This window comes from Anoplophora glabripennis, unplaced genomic scaffold, assembly GCF_000390285.2.
Source record: "Anoplophora glabripennis isolate ALB-LARVAE unplaced genomic scaffold, Agla_2.0 scaffold740, whole genome shotgun sequence".
Taxonomy (NCBI): domain Eukaryota; kingdom Metazoa; phylum Arthropoda; class Insecta; order Coleoptera; family Cerambycidae; genus Anoplophora; species Anoplophora glabripennis.
This window is the reverse complement of record NW_019416832.1, coordinates 156,682-179,812: the sequence shown is the minus strand read 5'-3', so window position 1 is coordinate 179,812 and position 23,131 is coordinate 156,682. Positions and strand designations below refer to the sequence as shown.

The following is a 23,131-nucleotide window of genomic DNA, read 5'->3' as shown; positions in this document are numbered from 1 at the left end:
TCTCGAGGAAATATTCACAGTGCCAGCTCAGACAATATAGCTTATCGCCACAGACTGCTTGTTAAATGATGGTAATTGGCAGCCTAAAATGGATGCAGGGTTTCCTTAGCCAGCTTCCAGCTATAAAATTTAGCGTGGTAACTCTTCTACTTGGTAATAGGCGGCAGTTCTAGCGGTGGCGTTGTTGCCAAATGATAAGTGCCATATAAATTCGATGCATTCAATTGTGTAATTAAAGAGACATGGAACTTATCTTTTGTTTGGAAATCACATTTGTGATAAATGCTAAATAAAATAAATCAAGTTAGAATTAAAACTATGAATTTACCTAATTAATTATTTATTTTATATCAGCTTGGAATGGAAGAATTCAAAAACTTGAAATTAATGTCTTTAGATTTGTGCGTCGACATCCAGTTTGGTACGATAGAAACACCTATATTTAAAAACATTGTATTATACAGGTTGGGTATCCTTAGATGGGTACTGCTCTCTTATTGTTGATTTCTTTAGTTAGGTTAAATAATTATTGACACAAGTTTTGCATATCACGATCATGGATGCCATTGGTAGTGCTCATATTTGTGACACAATGTGTTAAAAAAAATTAACACAATGTGAAATGGCTGGAACNATCCTTAATACTATAAGCTTTCTCAACAATATTAGAACCAATAATAAAGTGACTGAAAAGTATGACTATTTCTAGTGAAAGAAATATGACTGCATTTCTTATCATTAATAAATAACTAATTAGACTTACAAAAATGATACACATGAATATCTTCCTGAAATTCAACAACATCAGTATCACTTGACATTTATTTGAAAATCTTAAGGCCATTAGCGTAAATCGAGAAATGACAATGCTTAAAGCAATTAGATATATTATTTATAATATAGAAAACAGTAAAGAATCTATATGACTTGTATGACCTATATGACTACCTTGAGGAACACCCGACGTAACTTTGCTAATATCAGAGCTACAATTCATAATCATAACGTACTGAGAACGATTGGTTAAATACGATTTAATCCACGCCAGAAGGTTGCCAAACACACCAACACATCGAAGCTTATTAAACAGAGTATCATGGCAAACCTTATCAAAAGCTTTCGAAAAGTCCGTGTATACAGCATCCACCTGAACATTTTTATCCATACTATCAGAGATGAACTGTACAGAAGGAGCAAGGTTAGTCACAATAGATCTACGACTAAAAAATCCATGCTGGTTTTCGTTTAATAAATATTTTATTTGAAAAAAATATTTATCCGTAATAATTGATTCCAAGATTTTGCTAAGAGTGCATAAAATAGAAATTGATCTGTAATTATTTACTTCATATTTACTTACTTTACTTTAAAAATAGATGTAACTTTACCAACCTTCCACTTTTCAGGGAAACAACATTCAGTAACAGATTTATTAAATATTTTAAAAAGTGGTAACTTAATATGATTACAACACGATTTGATAAAAATTGGAGGAATATTGTCACACCCAGCACCCTTATTAATGTCTAAGTTATGAATCTTATCTGTTATGTCGTTAATGTCAATAGAGGCAATATTAATAACATTGTTAAAACATACAGGGTCATTAGTAATTACTGGCTTATTAGGTGGCTCATAAACACAAGCAAAAAAATCACCAAAAGCTTTAGCAACGTCTGGATAAATACTAAAAACTTTGTTGTAATATTTCATGTTTCAATACTATTTGTACTTCTGATATGCGAAACATATGACCAAAATCTTTTTGAGTTACTAATAATATTATTTTTCGTATCAGCAATAAATTTTTTGTAATCAATGTATATTTATTTTTTAGACTGGCTTCTGTAACTTGCAAACAAATTATAATCAGCAACTTTATTATATTTATGGAATATACTTTTTTCCTTAGCAGTTTCCTTGTCAGTAGAAAACCATATAATATTATTTAGGACCTCATAAAAAATAGAAATAGCTCTATCAGTAATAGTCTTATCAAACAATAATTCCCAGTTGACGACACAAAGTTCAGCATTAATTTTATTATAGTCTGCTTTGAAAAAGACAAATATGGCACTTTAGTTTTCTTTCATTTCAATGTAAGATAAATCAATTTGATTATTAAGTGACACATGATGTACCCAAATCTTCTTTAACAAAAGGACAATCACACCTCACTATAATATCTGAATAGTTGGACAAAAGTAAGTCTAATATCCTATCATTACTATTAACACAACCATTAAACTGGAATAAGCTATTAAAGGACACACAATCAGAAAAACTTTGACAAATCTCATCAGGCTTACCTACATATTTCTTCACATTTGGTATATTTAATAATCTTTAGTATATTTAATATCTGTTGAAAAGGGCAAATTTCCTAATATTTTAAAGACTGATGTAGTTACATTTATATAAAAAGAACAATCCGTTATGTATTCAAAATTATAGAGGAATTACTGTCCCAACAGATTTATCCAAAATCTTTTATCTTAATAAGTAGGTACTATATATTAACTAAGTGCCAGAACGTTTTTTTTTTCCAAGAAATCTACTGAAACCGCTATTCGTAGAATATATTTATGAAAATATTCATAAGGGGAAATATGTGAGGACACTCTATTTGGAGTTAACAATGGCATTTGATTGCTTAAATCATACTTTATGAAAGAAAAATTGGATATGGTTGGTTTTCAAGGCAATTTTCTTAGCTCTTGTTATATTTATAGCTTAGAAAAATATGTGTAAAGCTTAATAATTCCTATACTAATACACAAAATGTGGAACTCGGAGTTCCTTGGGGCTCAGTACTTGGATCACTTATTATTTTCATGTCATGTCACACTTGCAGCTGCCGCGGATAGCCAGAGGGACCTTGAAATAATATTATATAAGAATATTTTGTTTTCATCGATTTTTATTAATTGTTAAAGCACATCGCGTTTCTAAATGAAAAATAAATGAGCATTTTGCGTAAGCTAAGTGTTTTTGAATCGAAATTTTTTGTCCTACCAAAGACTAAGGTCATAAAGTTTATTACTATGCAGAATTATTTGGCCATCATGTCAATAATTGAAAAATGTAAAAATTGAGAATAAAATAATAATGGCAAATAAACTAAAAACTTATTGTTTATAGAAGCATTTTGATAAATCTAAAAACATACCGTCATCAATTACATCCTCTATCGAAGTACCCTGTTCGGTAGCTATATTCCCTATAGTTGCAAAAGCAAATACTCCTACAATAAGACTAGTAATTGCGTTTACTAACCAAACAGCGATCGTATCATGTAAAATATTATTATTAAATTTGTTGTAACTGGCGAAGCAAATCATAGATCCAAAAGCACATCCCATTGAATTAAATGTTTGACAAGCTGCGTTTACCCAAACCTGCAAATTTAAAATTTATACATATATACAGGGTGTCCTGTATATTTCACCGACAACGTTTGACTGCATATTCACGGCGTTAAATGAATACGATTTACGAAAAAAAAAAGTTAAGTAAAAACTTTTTGGTTTTGAGTTACAGACCTTCAAAGTTGTTCATTTGGTACATTTATTTGGACTATTATGGCGTATTATCTCTGAAAGCTTTAGTCAAATCCGGATGATAGTTTTTTCCGGTTACTTCCCCCTTTTAGCGGTCAAAACTTTTACAGTGGTCGTATTTTTTTTAAACGGGCAGAAACATTGAAAAGCTCGTTTTATTTAAAAAAAATATTGTCCCTTGAAAAAATCGACTACAGAAAGCCATTCTTGAGAAAAATGGCATTATTTGCAGGTCTGTATGTTTGCGTAGCAGTGTCCGTATTTAAAACTTTGAGTTCATTAGGCGATGAAAACAAGATGTTGATTGCTGTGACTGAAAAACTATCACCCGGTATATCGATTTGACTGAAGATTTAAGAAATAATGCGCCATAATAGTCCAAATAAATGTGCCAAATTTTAATTGGTAAAAGGGTTATGAAGTTAATTAAATTAGTTTTATTTTTGGCAACTTTGAAGGCATGAAAGTAACTCGATAACCAAAAAATTTTTTTTTACTTTTTTTTTCGTATATCGTATTTTTTATCATCGTGAATAGGCAGACAAACGTTGCCGGTAAAATTTACCGACACTTCATATATTTGAGTAAAAAAAGTCAACCGGTACATTCCCCAATAAAAGAAAACGTTCCCTCCACATAGCTCCTGCTAGAAACGGATTCAATCAATATTAGCTTATGCAATAGTTAATCCTCAGATTTCTGTTAGGGTAATAGATGAAAAATTGGAAATTTAGCGAAAGTACTGTGCATAACGCTGAAAGATGAAAAATTTCAACCATATTTTTCATTCAGAGATTGCGTACTAATGACTATCTTCATGGAAATCCTAATTTTTTGGAACAAATACTAGGGAGTGATGGGTCAAGTTTCCATAATAACGGAAGAGTCAATTGCCACAATTGTCACTATTGGTCGTATGAAAATCCATGTTGGGTTAGAGTTAGAGAAATTCATTTTCAAAACGTGTGGGGTACTAATATGTGGTGTGGTTTATTTAGGGGACACTTGATAGGTCCCCGAATGCGTGTTGCAATTTCAGCGTTGCTCATAGAGGGCGCCACTTACGACCAATTTTATCGAAAATTAGGTTAATAACTTTTTACTTTGTATGTCTACCATGAAACTTGATTCAAAACCTGAAGCAGCAACCATTTTCTCATTAATTACGTTTTATTGTCTCATTTCGGTATTTCAATCCGTTTTCGAGAAAAATAAATCGATTTAACGAACACTATGTTTTGATAATACGAGAAATTAAAAGCAAAACAAACCAAGTGTTTCTTCATGTTATTACAACAATTATAAAAACAAACGAAATACGTAATAATCATTTAAGGTAATTGTTCGAACAATCCACCGTTGACACTAATGCACTTTACAAAACATTTGAAACAACATATTAGGATTGCGTCTGACTTCGTTGGCAGCGATTTGTATTCTTTGCCACAACTCTTCACGCGAATCAATAAATTCTTTCTAAACTGTATCTTTCATTCGAGACCAAATAGAAAAATTAAGAGGATTGATGTCCAGACTTCTGGGTGGCAAAGCAAAAATGCTTCCACGGCCAATCCGACGATTTGGAAAAACTGCATCTAAATAACCTAAATTATAAAACCTAAACCCATGAAACCTAAATCTAAGCCCATTAAACCTAAACGAACAAAACCTGAATCCATAAAACCTAAACCTGTAAGACATAAACCCATGAAATCCTAAATCCATAAGACTTAAACCCACAAAACGTAAACCCATATAACCTAAACCTATAAAACCTAAGCCTATAAATCCCGAACCCATAAAACCCAAAGCCATAAAATCTAAACCAATAAGATTTAAACTCATAAAATCTAAATCCAAAAGACGTAAATCCATAAAATTTAAACCTATACCTATAAGACCTAAACCCATGTAACCTAAACCTATAATACCTAAACCTATGCAACTTAAATCAATAAAATCCACAAAACCCAGACCCAAAAAATCTAAACTAATAAAATCTATGGTCTGAGATTTGTGTTTTTAATTTAATGGGTTTATTAGGTCAGGTTTTTATGCTTATGGTTTCAAGAATTTGTGGTTTACAATTAAATGGTTCTAAGATTTAGATATACCTTACTTTTTTTATATTCGGTAATAAAATATTGTCCATATTTTGTGGTATTAAGTATGGGAAACATTGTAGTTTATGAGTATATAAATTATTGCAAGTTGAGATCTTAAAATATCGCAATTGTTGAAGTGACAAAAGAAAGCGGACGGATTATTTTAAAAAAATCCTATTTGGACAACTTTTACTACCTTGCACGGAATTTTCAGCGTTTTCGCCCACTTAATATGCACTTTTCTTCACCAAATGTAATTTAGTGTAGATGACAGAAAAATACCTAATATATGATGATATTAACGAAAAAAACTATCAGCCCGGAAGGATTTTACTAAATATTGGGCTAAACAGTAACAGCTGGCAATAAATGATAACACTTGGTTAGCGATTCAAAAAAAATTTTCTCATATTTACGCAACTTTTACTTATTAATTTTTTAACAAACGACTTCTTTTATCAAAACTTATCTTAGATTAAAAATAAATCTCATAAATACCCTGTATTCTTTGTGCTTTTTGAAACTGAAAACAGAAAATTATTACTTTACCTTAGCGTCTAACAGTAATTCAAATTTGGGTTTAAAAAAATATCTCATGCCCTTATCAGCTCCATCCAGTGTCAAAGATTTTATTAGAAGGATTAAAATAATTACAAACGGGAAAGTAGCTGTGAAGTATCGAACTTTTGCGGAAGATTTGATACTTTTCCATATTGCAAAATAAATTAAAACCCATGCACATATCAAACATGTCACTAACTCCCACCGCAAAACATTAGAATCTTCAATTCCTGTACCAATCTGAAGTACTTTGCGACTACAAATTTTGCAATTAGTTATTTACAGTTTGTATAAATACATATACTTACTCATAAAATTCTTCTGCGGGTGATTGACTAAATCGAGGTTTACTATGATTGTGAAGTTTAGAAGGTATCCAGCAGTATTTAGTGTTCCATCTATGGCTACAGTCTTCCCAAGGTTGCTTCACCTTAAATGATGTGAAAAAATAGTAAACTCCATATGCTATTATTACACTGTAGTAGGTAGACATTAGGAATGATATTACTACACTTCCCAATCCAGTACCTACGATAGGAAACGTATTTTAAAATACATAGAATGATTCTAAAGTACCTATGTAGCCAAAGGAATGGTATTTTAGGCAAAAAGATTCCAAAAGAAATTGTCCCAAAAACAGCATAATAAATCTATAAGAAATGATGATCTATGAACTAATTTTTTTTTGTCGGCCTGTGTAATTTACCCATATTAACAACAAAAATTAATGAATATGTGTACAAATATGTCAACCTGTAAGTTACTGTTAATAAGAACCCCAAAATTTCTACAATCCTTATTGTTTTGGAAAATCTTTTTCTAACTTTATTGGAAAAAAGAGTAGTCGAGTTTTTTATTTGAAATAAGCTTAAGTATTCATAGTTGATTAGTTAATAATTATAATACAGTGCGTCCCAGAAGTAACGCAAAATATTCGTATTTTATTTTGTGTTGCGTATTCACAAAAACGCTAAAACACGTCAATTAGTAAATAGGAATTGTCATTTTGTCACGTTGCTTAAACCTTTTTTACGCTATGTTTCATAAACCTATGACATCATCGACATTTTTTTTAAATAGCACTACCTAATTTTTTAGGCATAAATGGATAGCCCTTTTGAAGGGAAATGCGTGGATATAGGGTTTGGTCTACTTTACTTTGACATGTGTGAAAAAAGCCAACGATTGGAATGGACATGGTTTAAAATAACAACAAAAGTAGATATCACAAACTGATGCGAGAACAGTACCTACCACAGCAAAAAATGTGTTTTGGTTGATTGTAGGTACATGTTTTTATGTAGATTGGGTAGGTTCACCCGATCACAGCGGCTAGGCATTATTTTGAAGACGACAGTTAGCGAATGCAATAGTGCTGCATATCATTGTGACAGTTATAAACACCATAACCTTATATTACGATGGTGTTGGGTTTAAGTGAGAAATAAAGAATTGAAATCCTAATTATGGTTGAATATGGAGATAGGATCCGTAGTTATGATGAAGTATGTAAATAATTCAATGCCAATTATCCAGAACAACCAATACCTCCGTCTACAGTATGCAGATTAGTACGCAAATTTGAAGACGCTGGACATGTTAGAGATCTGTCTAGATCTGGATGGCCAACGACAGTGACGAAAAAAGGCAAAATGTTATGTTTAGCTGTCACTGAAAATCCACACGCTGCTGTTCGTNATGAAGCGTCAGTAGGAATACAGAAGAATAAAAATTGAAATACAATTTAACAAAGTTTGTTTTAACGATTGTCATAATTGTAAAATTCCTGCAAACTGTAAAAACAGTTTTGTAAGAGGAATGAGCGAAGCTCCTTACGAAATTTATTAATGTTTCTTTTTTCTCGTATCGGTGTCGGTAAATTATTAAATATCGTTCCACAGAGATAGAAAGGCCCTTTCTTATACATAGTTAAATTAAATTTATTTATCAGTACGTTGTGTTTCCCTCTTGTATTATGTTTATGAACATTGACATGCCTTGGAAACAGGTTACTATTCATTTTGATAAAAACACTTGCCTCATATATGAGGACACATGGAAGTGATAAAATTTGATCTCTTATAAGTGTGGGGCGACATGACTCCAAGGGTTTCAAAGAAAATATTAACCGAATGATTTTTTTGGTAAATAAATACTCTTTGAAAGTCACAACTAGATCCCCAATAAATTTATTAAATATTTCATATGAGAGTAAGCCAGTGCAAAATATATATTTAGTAAATATTGTCTATTCATACAACCCTTCAGATTTCTTATGGCAAAAAAGGCTGATTTCATTTTGTTTAATACATGGTTTAATATGGTTGCTCCAGTTAAGATGTTCATCTATATATAATACTAAGATATATAGCGATTGAGCCAAACATGCCAGTCAATTGTTGCTCCCTTTCGTTCTACATCTATTAAAATTGAAAAAATGTTTTCGATTTTATTCTATATTTTAAGTATGCATGGACCGATTATTTTGAAAATTTGTAATTTTACGTTTGTTGAGGTGGCAAATACGAATATGCAAACAGTGTTGGGGTCACGCCTAGAGGGCGCTAGTTATACTGTCCTATCAATGTAAGAATATGTCAAACTTTTTGTCTTTTACAGTTTTGAATTTTTTAACTTGAAATTATTGAACTATGTTCAATTTTAAATAAAAAAGGTATACTTGTTAGAAATCGATAAACTCAACCGTTTTTGAGATACAATGTTTTAATTTTTTGAGATTCGGCGGGAATTAAATTAGAAAATTAGCAGGTCATGAGATACCAAGCCTGAAGTAAGAATTAAGACGAACATCACAGCAACTGAAAATTTTATTATGCATATCTTAACAAATTATTAATCATAAAAGATTCTCAAAGCAATCACTAGCGACTTCAATGAACTTTTTTAAATTTTGTCTGATGTTAAATAAAGTTCTATGTTGTTTGATAATATGAACTGATCCTTGAATATTTGTCCACAGTTGCTCTTGACTATTAATATTGTCTTTGTAAATAGCGACTTAAGATAGCTCTAAAAGACAAATCTAACGGATTTAAATCGGGGCTACGTGCAGGCCAAGGTTCTACATACTTCGCTACCGCGTCCAATATAACGGTGCGAGAAAGTTCTCGAGTATAATGTCAATTTATTATGTCAATGCCTACTACTTTGGAAAAAATATTTTTTTAATTTAAATCCCGCCGAATCTCAAAAACTTAAAATGTCTGTATCTCGAAAACGGCTGAGTTTATCGATTTGTAACTAGTATACAATTTCTAGTTCAAAAATTCAAAATTGTAAAATATAAACAGTTAGAAATGTTTTTACATTGATAGGACAGTATAACAAGCGCCCCTTAGACGTTACGCAAACACTGTTTACAATCATACATACAAACTTAAAGCATAGCTAAAAATTGAAAATATTTTTTTAACTGTAACACCCTGTAAGTAGAGCGAAAAGGAGCAACAACTGACTAAGGCATGTTTGGCTCAATCACTATATTTTGACGTTAACAATCTGCCAGTAAGCTGTGTACCATTATTAATTACTCACCCTGTGTATAATAGGAATGATGTAATGAATGTTATTCATAGCCTAACAAATACGAATTCCATGGGTTTGATTGTATACCAACAAAAGTGGTTAAAAATATAGGCTTATTTATTTATTTATTTATTTAAGAAGTAGGAAACCCAAGAGGACGAAATATCCCAATAACAGNCCGCTCCTCATCACCCATCGAGTGCTCTACTCAGAACCAAGGGGAAATTTGTTTATATTTCCAGCCATTTCCGAGTTACGAGCAAAAACCGTTTTTGTTGTGACATCACGGCTCGATAACGAAGTCTAAAAAGGCCACACGTTCCCTCCCTATACAATAGGTGTCCTGAAAATGCTGGGGAAGCTACAAATACGCCTGAAGATAGCAAAAACAGAGAGAGAAATGCCCTCTATGAAGACATGAAGTCTCTTTATCTCTATGACACACTATAACTCTATCTCTCTCGCACACAATCAGACAAAAACGACAGAAACGAACCTTCCTTTAAAAATACATGGGATTTATATTTAAAATAAAACGTAATTAAACTGTATTATTCAAATAACAATAATGTGCAAAAGTTCTTCAGGAATATCGACAAATGAATCCTGTCAATGAACACTAAAAAATATTATTACAAACCTTAGGTGGCCAGAAAACAGCCCCGATCTCAGTCTTTTACACATTTTTTTGGGAGGACACTTCAACAAAATATATTCTTAAAGACTTCAAAATTTACAAGCATTGAAAGAAAAAATACAAAACGAAATGTTCAATAATTCTGAATTTGTTTTTGAAGCAATAAATAATAAATTAAAACATATTTTCAACTGTATCATCACAATTTGTTGCATGTTGATTTATACAAATTGTAGGTATTTTAATGTTATTTCGTTTTCAGGTATTCTCTCCTGATGTTGTTGTAAAGGTTAGTTATAAAAGTCGTTGTTTGTTTTTTCAATAAGGATGAATTTTAATTTTTTTTTATGATATTTTTACTTTAAACATATATTTTATGCCAGAAAATTTTGATGTCAAAAGAAATAAAAGAAAAATCGCACATTTGTATTTAAAGTTTTTTCTATCTTTAATTATTAAACCTGTAAGTGGATGTCAAAATACAAAAAAAAACCTGTACCATTCCCCGACGCGCGACGTGCTAATAACCCACCGATATGAAATAGATTTATCATCATCAAAGATTAAAAGAATTATACTTATTACAAGCTGTTTAAAATATCATTACAAATTTTGTTTATTTGGAAATATATTTTCTGCAATATTTCAATACAAAAAATGAAAATAGTAGCTAATTAACGAAATTATGATTAAATAACCTAACTGTGAGACTGCTGCAGAATATCATATGAAACTACATAGATACATTCGTTGATTCTTTAAAAACATTTTTATCAATACACACGTTATACATTTAAGTAAATACAGTAACGCAAAAAATAGATATTGATAAAGAAGTGTACAAAAGAAATCCGTAAGTACGCCTGGCAACATCACCAAAGTCTTGTTTATATGTTGCTAGGATACGGGTAGGTATGCGGGCCGCTGCATTTGATTCTTCCTAAAATTCTGCTGGTGGTGTACTCTATAGGCAATTCGGTAATTTAAAACTGCTGGCCTATTCCAGTAGCGGTCTATGGCGATAGCTATTTTGTCTGTGGTGCCAGAGTACTTCTAGATAGCGGCAGCCAGGCTAACTTTATTAGCGAAAAATGCAATTCAAGATGGCGTTCTTCATATTGGCGATACTATGGTAATACTTAACAAAGAAAGTTTAAACAAAACTTATGAAGGGTTTAACAGTGCATCTAAAAAGTGTATTTTCAACTTAGATTATTTAAGTGAAATTTCGAAAAAACGACAGTTTTCCGTAACACTATAGCAGTTGCGACCTCTAGTGGTGAAGTTACAAACTTGAAAATATTTTATATCAATTTCTTTTGTCCGTGTGTGTTATAGCCACAGCATCCGTCATTTTAAACTCATCTATTATAGCACGTACAATCAGGTGCCCGCCTTGTTTAAAAAAAATTCAACAGAAATTAGTGAAACCTCAAATTTTTAATCCTTTGTGGATCCTAAATGACATCCCTGATAATATGTTTCGATATTGTCAAAAATAACCGTACTTTACTCTTGGCGACTAACAATATTTTTCTAAATACTGAACACCCTGTATAAAAAATGACAAATATTTTAATAGTTTTGACCGTTTTGGAACAAGCAGGAGTTTTTACAAAGAATGACTTTTTGTCGTAAACCCACAAATAAAAACCTTTTTCCTCTTCCGGACATTACAGCGGGACATGCTGTATATATTACTTTCTGGATATGTTATTAGTAATTTTTTATAATGAGAACCTTACATCTTTTCCACCTATGTCAAATTTCATTTTGGCAGCACAGCTTTATCACTTTACATCTTTTTCATTACGTTCTCGAACCCTTCTTTTGTTTAAAATGGCATGTTCTATTTCTTGTTTCAGTTTGACTACGTATTTTAGAATCACCTTGTATATAGACTGAACTAAATTTGATTAGGTACTTCTACAGGCATCTCGGCAATTATTAGATATACAGACAAGTTTAAATGGGCAAAGTAGTATAGAATTTAATATGTATCCATATTTCGCTGAGAAAAAGTTGATTTCGCTTTTTTCTAAATAAATAAATTTAGAATGCTTATCAACATTTTGTTAAGAGGACAATTGATTCCAAATCGATTGGATTTTATTTAGGAAAAATTGAATATGGTTCTTTTGCAGTCTGGTTGAAACTCTTTTGTGATTTTATTTAGTTAGTATTATCTTTTTAACTAATAATTTTCGACAATATCACAGCAAAGTACACATTTTTCTGATTAACTTAATGTATTATATTCTACATATATACAACATACATCCATACCTTTTAATAATGGACAGAGGTGACCTAGAGCTCCTATTGGACCTCTTCCTGTAAATTGGCCTACAGCTAACTCCATATACAACATAGGACCACCAATAAAAACCATTATAATAGCATATGGAATAAGAAATACACCTGAAGAAAAAAATAAGGTAAACTTATATCGTTTTAGTTATGTTGATATCCGGCTTATACGAAGAGTATCAGATATGGAAATTTTGTAAAACCGACAATTATTATTTTTTTATTCAAAATAAATTAATTTTAAAATCAAATTATTTAAATTGATAAATAAAATCCAATAGTTGCTCGATAACGATGAGAATTAAGATGGAGGAATATGCATGTAATTTTTTTTTTTCTATTATCGACGCTAGTATTTGACTGATGAAGAGAGAGAGATAAAGGGAAATATAAGCTACCATCTAATCGACGGACAGCAATGAACAACATGGCGGATTAATAGATAGAGACAGAGAAAAACGGATGTTTCTGATAACCTAATAAATTCATGACAATGAAAAAGGGAAGATATTATTTAAAAAATATGCTTCTCTCGAAACAGTGTATAGAAAAGAAAGGAACACAACATAGAAATAGAAAAAAAAAAAACATGGCTGCCTATGATTAAGACGCCTATGAATGTTGAGAAGTAGGAACATATATGATTATATTTCTAATAGGTGCTAACATTGGACTGATGGACAAAGATAAAAATTGCCGTGTTTACTAAGGGTATGAATTTCGTGTAGAGTGTAATTCACTATTTGACACCCCCATTTAACTTTTTTGTTATAAAAAAAATGTGAAATACAAAAGTTGCACGATTTTTTATAAAGTTTTCGAAAATGACTGTAGAAAAACAAATGAAGTTCAAACAAAATGGGCGCGGATGTTAACTTTGCTAATTTAAATAGAACACCTTGCATATTTTTACATATTTGGATAGAACGTTCCCTGTCGAGCATAGTCATTTAGGGTTTGTTGGGTCCACCTCTAACAATAAGCGAGATAATATTAAAAAATTAAAGAAAGGTTTTTTATTAACAAAATAATACATTTTGTGAAACCTCTTTCTGCCTTTTTTCCAATTATATAAGGATTTACAGATTTAGTTGTAATATTTTAACATATCGCACATTGATTACGGTCCAAAATGCGTATACGTATTTTAACTAAATATCACTAATTAGGCCGTGAGAGGCCTATTTACTCATGGACAATGTTCTATGGTAGACCATGATAGTGACAGGTAGTAATGTCATGATAACATTGTTGTTGATTGACAGTTTGTATTATTATTTAATTAAAATGGATACAGAAGTAGAAAATTGAAATATTATTAGGAATTAAAATTGAGTATGGAGAATAACTTTCTCTATATTAATTCCTATAATATTTCCTTTTCTGTGTAACCCATTTTAATTAAATAATAATAGAAACTGTCGAATAATAACAATATTGTCATATTGTCACGGCTTACCATTTAACATTGTCCATGAGTAAATAGGCCTCTCAGGGCCTAATTAGTGTGATCTAGTTAAAATACCTATACGCATTTTGGACTATATCAATGTCCGATATGTCAAAATATTTTACAACTAAATCTAAATCCTTACGTAATTGGAAAAAGGCAGAAATGCCTGAAAAAGGTCTAACAATTACAAGATGTCTTATTTTTTTAATAAAAAAACTACTTTTTGTTCTTTCATATTATCTCAATTATTGTTAGAGATGGACCTAACAAACCCTATATGACTATGTTCGACAGGGAACGTCCAAATATGTAAAAATATATATAGGGTGTTCCATTTAAATTGACAAAGTTAACATCCGCGGCCGTTTTGTTTGGACTTCATTTGTTTTTCTACTATCATTTTCGAAAACTTCATAAAAAATCGTGCAACTTTTGTATTTCATATTTTTTTATAACAAAACAAAAAAGTTAAAGGTGGGGTCAAAATATAGTGAATCACTCTGTACAATCAATTTTTGGCAATAAAGTATTCTTGTAAAGTATTCGTAAAATTTACTGGTCTTTAGATAATTGGGAAATCAAATAAGAAGATAGTTACTCACCGTGTACAATAAGAGATTTTACTCACAACGTCGACCAATTCGTATTTTACTACTGTGTCCAAAAATAACGTGAATTACTTATTTAAAATTCGCGGGTATTATGAAAGCATACAATTATTTTTTTGTGCGTTGGTAGTGCTGTCGCTTATATTTACGTAGTTTCAAATTAATATATTCAATAGTTGCAGAGCTACTTGCAAACAAACGAGTGTTTTAAAAAATGCAGGTTTTTCTTATAACTACATATTAAAGAGTAGGTATTTTTAGTATGGGAAAAACATTTATTTTAAACACTACAACTTTTACAAAGGAATCTTATAACGAAATAAATTTATTTAATTGGGGTTACCCATATGTTATTTTTAAATTTTGTATAATTTTTTTTGTATTTCTATAGTAATAGAGAGTGATTTGTATTTTTTATTATTCATTTTGATTTTAATTCGAATAATTGCTGTAGAAAAGTTTGACTGAAATCTCAAAGAGGAGAATTCACTTACCCCCTCCACTTTTATAACACATATACGGAAACCGCCATATTGAACCTAGTCCTACACTGTAACCAACACAAGCAAGAACAAATTGCAATTTATTTGCCCAGTGTTGCCTTCTAGGTTTAATATATTCACTTTCCTTTTCATCGACACTTTCGTCGTCACTGTCATCGTCATAAAGGTATTCTTCTGGTGGCCTATAATTAAAATTACAAAATATACGATAATGCAACATTATAAAAATACAGTTTATTTTCTATTTTTGAAAAAAAAAAATCCTTATGTACAGGGTGTATCACGAAGAGGGCCCAGTAGGATTATCTCAAAAAGTAGTCAGAATTGAAATCTATCAAAAAAATCTATTCAATGAAAATAGTGTCAACTTCTTCGCATTTCCGATTATACCTGAAGTGGCGAAAGTCATCATCAGCTCTGTTATTTCAAATGGAAAACTATGTATATTTATAAATTTTTTAATTTTACGGCAAATTCAAGACTATTTTCATATAAGGTACTATGGGCCAAAATGTAACAGTTTTCAAGTTATTATTAATTTTCGAAAAAAATTGAGGGATGTAAGTGATTTTTGAAAATAGAGTAACTCCGATATTTGCTTTATTTATTAATGAAATTTGGCATGAATAATTTGGAATTCAACCAGTTTATGTCAAATTTGCAAAAATTCATACGGAGTGTGGCCAATATTGTGACGTTTAAGTTGAATTTATTCAAAAATTTCAAATGGTAAACCCTGTATATTATTACATTAATGGATGCAGAATTAAATTTACTTTAAAATGATACTATAGTTCCCTATACCCAAAGTTAACAGTTTTTGGAAAATTTTGGAAATTTTTTATTTCAACACAGAAAAATCTACGAGTATGGTGAGTTTATTTAAAGCATCGCCCTTTTTAATTTAATATACTGAATTATTGTTTTTGATGAAGGTATAACGATAATAAAAATTACAGTTCATTAATCAGACACCGTTTATTATTCAATTCTTTAGTGCATCAAATCCACCGTACGTTTTTCTGTGTTGAAATAAATAATTTCCAATTTACACAAGAACTGTTAACTTTGGGTATAGGGAACTATAGTATCATTTTAAAGTAAATTAATTGTACATCCATTAATGTAATAATATACAGGGTATATCATTTGAAATATTTGACAAAATTCAACTTCAACGTCATTACTTTTAAATTATATCCGTGCCAAATTTCATTAATAAATAAAGCTAAATGTCGAAGTTATTCTGTTTTCAAAAATCACTTGCATCCCTTAATTGTTTTCGAAAATTTATAACTTGAAAACTGTCAGTTTTTGGCCTATAGTACCTACCTTCAATGAAATTAGTCTATATTTTACCGTAGAATTAAAAAATGCAAACATATACAGTGTTTCATTTGAAATAACAGAGTTGATGATGATTTCCGATATAACCGAAAATGCTAGAATGTTGACACTATTTTCATTGAATAGATTTTTTTGATAAACAGCTGTATTCAAATTTTCAGATTTCAATTTTGACTACTTTTGAGATAATCCTACTGGGCCCTCTTCATGATACACCCTTTATACATACACAGGGTGTTTCTGAAAATAAGTGCGTTCCTTAAAAAAGGTNAAACGCCAACATATCAATACATAAAAACAAGTACATACCTACAATCAACCAAAACACAAAACATCTACAAATTCCCATTTTTTGCTGTGGCACTGTTCACGCATCAGTTTGTGATACCTACCTACTTTTGTTGAAACGTTGTCTTCAGAAATGTTTCATCAAATAAGAACTTTCTTAAAAATTGGAAACTGAGTATTTCGTGTATCTATAGGAAGTTTTTTTCTTATTTTAAGTTATCAAGTTTAGCGGGCACATTTCGACCCGAATGAAACTTAACATATGTCTTGAGATCATAGATTGCAGTGGCCGAGACGTATTACTTACAACAATTTTCAGTGAAATTATGAATGCTTTTAAAATAACATCTTTCATACATGTTATACCTATTAAAATAAGAAAAAAGATTATTAAAAAAATGGAGTTAGAACTCTCACACAAATGACACTAATTTTGCACGAAGCAGGAGTTGTTACATTTCGTTTAACATAATTTTTCATTTGTCTGTTTTCATAGGACATAGCCTGCCTCGTTAAGAAAAGAATAATCTTTATAAATACTCTATGTTATTTAGAAAACTAAATAAAGGAGGATGTTCTAGCAAAACAAAAAAATACCTATATCGACTTCCGGTTTGTGTATTTGTTTTCCTTAATAAATGGTCTATCAAGCCATGAAAGAAAACCTATATTGTTGCATTTAACTTTATTAGTAAACTGAGACAATAATTACAAAACTTTTCCGATTAGTGACGCCTACCGTTGCGCAGGAAAATAATATTTTTATTCACATATTATAAAAATAAATTTTATTAATAGTTCTTTAAAATGGGTCTACGTTTCTTGAAATCTGTTGAGGCATTTAGACGTTATGACAATTTAAAAATTGTTTAGGATAGTTAGTTTTAAATTATTATTAGTTAGTAGGAAAATAGTTGTAACTTGTAACATTATTATTTTAATCCTTCGTTTGCTATAACTTTAATTGGCGCGGATAAAGCATCCAAACGAATTATTTTGTCGCAACTACGCAAAACGAAGATCTCCAAAACGCAGAAGTCGACTAGAACGTGTCGTAGTACCAGGCCTGGTGACGTGGTATTTTATTATTGTTATCGTTGATTGAAAAACTATGGTAATTTTTGAAGAGAAATCGTTGTTGACCCCCAAATTAAAAGACGATTGAAACCAGTGGTAAGTTGTGACATTATCCTCGTTTGTTAGGGTGTTCGCCTAAGACTTTCACTGTAATACAGTCTTTATGAATTCGTGCAGATAAATTATACTAACTATTAACTATTTTGAAAATATGACTACTAATAAAATGAAGCAATCTAAAGCCCTTTGTTCCTCGGCTATTAGTGAAATCGAAGAGTCGTTGGCTATTGCAAATGCTGCTCTAACAGATGAAAATCTGCACTCTCAATTAAAAATGAGATATAAAGAAATTGATTTAATTAGAGAGAAATTTGAGACACATCATCGGACAATAATTGGTATATTATCTGTTTCGGAATCAACTATGGAGGAAATTGAAATAGAAAATAATATTCGAGCTACTTTTAAACAAAAATTTTATAATTTTAAGGCCATCTGCCACCATTTATTTGAACATGATGTAGTTGATAATCAAACTCGTGTTAAACAACCTAATGTTAAATTACCGGATCTTGATTTACCTATATTTGATGGAAATTTTCAAAATTGGTCTAATTTTTACTCATTATTTTGTTCGTTGATACATGATAATCCTGCATTATCAGATGTAGAGAGTGTTGGGTACTACATATTGGCAGGAAATAATTGAATTAGATAAAATTACGTCAGTCACCCGAGGCTCTGAGAAATTTGTTGGATATACTCACAGAAAATTTAGATGCTTTTAAAAATCTTGGCCTTCCGGTAAAGGAATGGGATTTTATTCTATATCATTTATTAATTCAAAAGCTTGATGTTGCTACCGTAACTCGCTATGAATTGCATAGTAATTCGAAACAGAACCAGTCTGAATTTCCCTCTTTCGAGGATTTGCAAAAGTTCTTATATCATCAATGTTCNTTGTTTTTGATGAAGGTATAAAGATAATAAAAATTACAGTTCATTAATCAGACACCGTTTATTATTCAATTCTTTAGTGCATCAAATCCACCGTACGTTTTTCTGTGTTGAAATAAATAATTTCCAATTTACACAAGAACTGTTAACTTTGGGTATAGGGAACTATAGTATCATTTTAAAGTAAATTAATTGTACATCCATTAATGTAATAATATACAGGGTATATCATTTGAAATATTTGACAAAATTCAACTTCAACGTCATTACTTTTAAATTATATCCGTGCCAAATTTCATTAATAAATAAAGCTAAATGTCGAAGTTATTCTGTTTTCAAAAATCACTTGCATCCCTTAATTGTTTTCGAAAATTTATAACTTGAAAACTGTCAGTTTTTGGCCTATAGTACCTACCTTCAATGAAATTAGTCTATATTTTACCGTAGAATTAAAAAATGCAAAAATATACAGTGTTTCATTTGAAATAACAGAGTTGATGATGATTTCCGATATAACCGAAAATGCTAGAAAGTTGACACTATTTTCATTGAATAGATTTTTTTGATAAACAGCTGTATACAAATTTTCAGATTTCAATTTTGACTACTTTTGAGATAATCCTACTGGGCCCTCTTCATGATACACCCTTTATACATACACAGGGTGTTTCTGAAAATAAGTGCGTTCCTTAAAAAAGGTCATAGAGGGCACAAAAATGAGCAACTTTTATTAAGAAGCTGATGGTTTAAAGTTTAAATGCTTCTGTTTTCGAGAAAATTAATTAAGAAAGTTAACGATAAATGTAGGCTGACCCTGTACATCCTGTGCACGTGCGTTGTATGTTGCAGAATTACTTAGCCGGCGTGGCGTATAAAATGTTTTCTGGTCAAGAAATAGCAGATGCGGTGTAAATGTACTGAGAATAGTACAATTAAAGTGAGACTTATCGCTTGTACGCGGTTTGTTATCGTAACAGACGACAACCTAACAGAAGAGCAGTACAAGAGGCAGTTACGGGATATCGAAAATGTCCACCTAACATATGAACGCCGCAACGTGTTTTTTTCGACAACGAAGAAAATATCATAAACCTCGTTAAAGAGATCTGAGACATTGGCCGAGAAGTGGGATTTAATAGTACTGTGTGGTGAGTACTACAGGAACGATTATTATACCCCTATCATGTACAAAGGGTTCAGACATTAAATAACAATGATTTTCATCCCCGTGTGGAATTTTGCCAGTGCTTTCGACATCAAATAGCACAAGATCCAGATTTTACAAGCAAGGTGCTTTTTACAAATAAACGAATAAGAATGTTTATGAATGTAAACCGGGGCCATGTTGAGAATTTAGTGTACGTATCCAGCTGAATGTAATGAATTTATGTTATTAATAATAACTATTTTAATTCTCATTAAATTAACTCTGTATTGGAAATTGTAAATTTAAACATATTTATTAGGTATCGTNCACTATTGATCCTGCCTTGACTGACATTATTGAAAATGTTCCAAAGTATGATGAAGATCATTTGATTTTTCAACAGGACGGTGCTCCTCCGCATTATGCGTTAATTGTCCGTCAGTATTTGGACCAACGTTTTTTACGGAATTTGATTGGGAGAAGTGGCAGCATTGAGTGGCCTCCACGATCACCGAATTTATCACCCCTTGATTTCTTTTTGTGGGGATACCTAAAAAGTAGAATCTATAAAACACAGCCAGCGTCGCTGGAAGATTTGCGTCAAAGAATCGTCGACGAAATGCTTCGGAATGTGCGCGAACGTTTCGGACAAAATCTTTAAGAGCTTTCAAAAGAAATATTACTCTTGCTTGGGGGTTAAAAGTGGAAGACCAGCAAAGAATGTCCCCCTTTAATCTAAAATCGACGGGTCTGAGCGTTTTTCTACAAATTTGACGGTTCCTGAAAATGGCTCTGTTTCGTTTTCATTTGGCCACCCTGTATATTTAAAATATAAAGGAGACCAAATTACCGTATTATATTCTAATTGAGACCTAACCAAAGGGAAATAGAGACAAAACATACTTTTAATATTTTTAAAATCCTTGGTAAGTCTCAAAATGAAACCCAACATTCGAAAAGCACGTCTGACTATTATATGTAATCTATATGAGCATCAAATACCAAAACTTATCATCCAAGATGACTCACAGATCCTTAATACTATAAGCTTTCTCAACAATATTAGAACCAATAATAAAGTGACTGAAAAGTATGCCTATTTCTAGTGAAAGAAATATGACTGCATTTCTTATCATTAATAAATAACTAATTAGACTTACAAAAATGATACACATGAATATCTTCCTGAAATTCAACAACATCAGTATCACTTGACATTTATTTGAAAATCTTAAGGCCATTAGCGTAAATCGAGAAATGACAATGCTTAAAGCAATTAGATATATTATTTATAATATAGAAAACAGTAAAGAATCTATATGACTTGTATGACCTATATGACTACCTTGAGGAACACCCGACGTAACTTTGCTAATATCAGAGCTACAATTCATAATCATAACGTACTGAGAACGATTGGTTAAATACGATTTAATCCACGCCAGAAGGTTGCCAAACACACCAACACATCGAAGCTTATTAAACAGAGTATCATGGCAAACCTTATCAAAAGCTTTCGAAAAGTCCGTGTATACAGCATCCACCTGAACATTTTTATCCATACTATCAGAGATGAACTGTACAGAAGGAGCAAGGTTAGTCACAATAGATCTACGACTAAAAAATCCATGCTGGTTTTCGTTTAATAAATATTTTATTTGAAAAAAATATTTATCCGTAATAATTGATTCCAAGATTTTGCTAAGAGTGCATAAAATAGAAATTGATCTGTAATTATTTACTTCATATTTACTTACTTTACTTTAAAAATAGATGTAACTTTACCAACCTTCCACTTTTCAGGGAAACAACATTCAGTAACAGATTTATTAAATATTTTAAAAAGTGGTAACTTAATATGATTACAACACGATTTGATAAAAATTGGAGGAATATTGTCACACCCAGCACCCTTATTAATGTCTAAGTTATGAATCTTATCTGTTATGTCGTTAATGTCAATAGAGGCAATATTAATAACATTGTTAAAACATACAGGGTCATTAGTAATTACTGGCTTATTAGGTGGCTCATAAACACAAGCAAAAAAATCACCAAAAGCTTTAGCAACGTCTGGATAAATACTAAAAACTTTGTTGTAATATTTCATGTTTCAATACTATTTGTACTTCTGATATGCGAAACATATGACCAAAATCTTTTTGAGTTACTAATAATATTATTTTTCGTATCAGCAATAAATTTTTTGTAATCAATGTATATTTATTTTTTAGACTGGCTTCTGTAACTTGCAAACAAATTATAATCAGCAACTTTATTATATTTATGGAATATACTTTTTTCCTTAGCAGTTTCCTTGTCAGTAGAAAACCATATAATATTATTTAGGACCTCATAAAAAATAGAAATAGCTCTATCAGTAATAGTCTTATCAAACAATAATTCCCAGTTGACGACACAAAGTTCAGCATTAATTTTATTATAGTCTGCTTTGAAAAAGACAAATATGGCACTTTAGTTTTCTTTCATTTCAATGTAAGATAAATCAATTTGAATATTAAGTGACACATGATGTACCCAAATCTTCTTTAACAAAAGGACAATCACACCTAACTATAATATCTGAATAGTTGGGCAAAAGTAAGTCTAATATCCTATCATTACTATTAACACAACCATTAAACTGGAATAAGCTATTAAAGGACACACAATCAGAAAAACTTTTTCATCAGGCTTANTTGAAGTTTGAAGAAGTATTATTTAAGATAACAGACTGTGAGCGGCAATTTAAGTAATTATTTAACAAACAAGTTGCATTATTTGAAAAGCCTATGAAGTGCAACAATGCCAGTAACAGTTGATGGTTGATACGATCGAATGCCTTGGAATAATCCAAAAGTATGAGCACTGTTAATTTGTTATTGTCTATTTGTGTAAGTATGTCGTCAGTAACATGTGAGAGTGCAGTAGCACAACTGTGACCTGGGCGAAACCCAGATTGATGTATAGGTAGAATATTATTAGCATTAACGTACTGACGTATTTGATTTGCTAAGATTTTTTCAAATACA

General features: G+C 31.0%; 1 protein-coding gene across 1 annotated transcript in view; it reads right to left on the bottom strand.

Moving 5' to 3' along the window:
- Nucleotides 1-23,131, bottom strand: part of LOC108911399 (sodium- and chloride-dependent GABA transporter ine) — a 72,648-nt gene that overhangs the window by 34,502 nt on the left and 15,015 nt on the right. The window contains exons 2-6 of the mRNA XM_018716332.1: nt 15,275-15,465; nt 12,696-12,830; nt 6,535-6,754; nt 6,215-6,482; nt 3,170-3,398 (exon numbers count right to left, since the gene is read on the bottom strand). Of these exons, the coding sequence (XP_018571848.1) occupies nt 3,170-3,398; nt 6,215-6,482; nt 6,535-6,754; nt 12,696-12,830; nt 15,275-15,465 (1,043 nt within the window). The remainder of the gene's footprint in view (nt 1-3,169; nt 3,399-6,214; nt 6,483-6,534; nt 6,755-12,695; nt 12,831-15,274; nt 15,466-23,131) is intronic.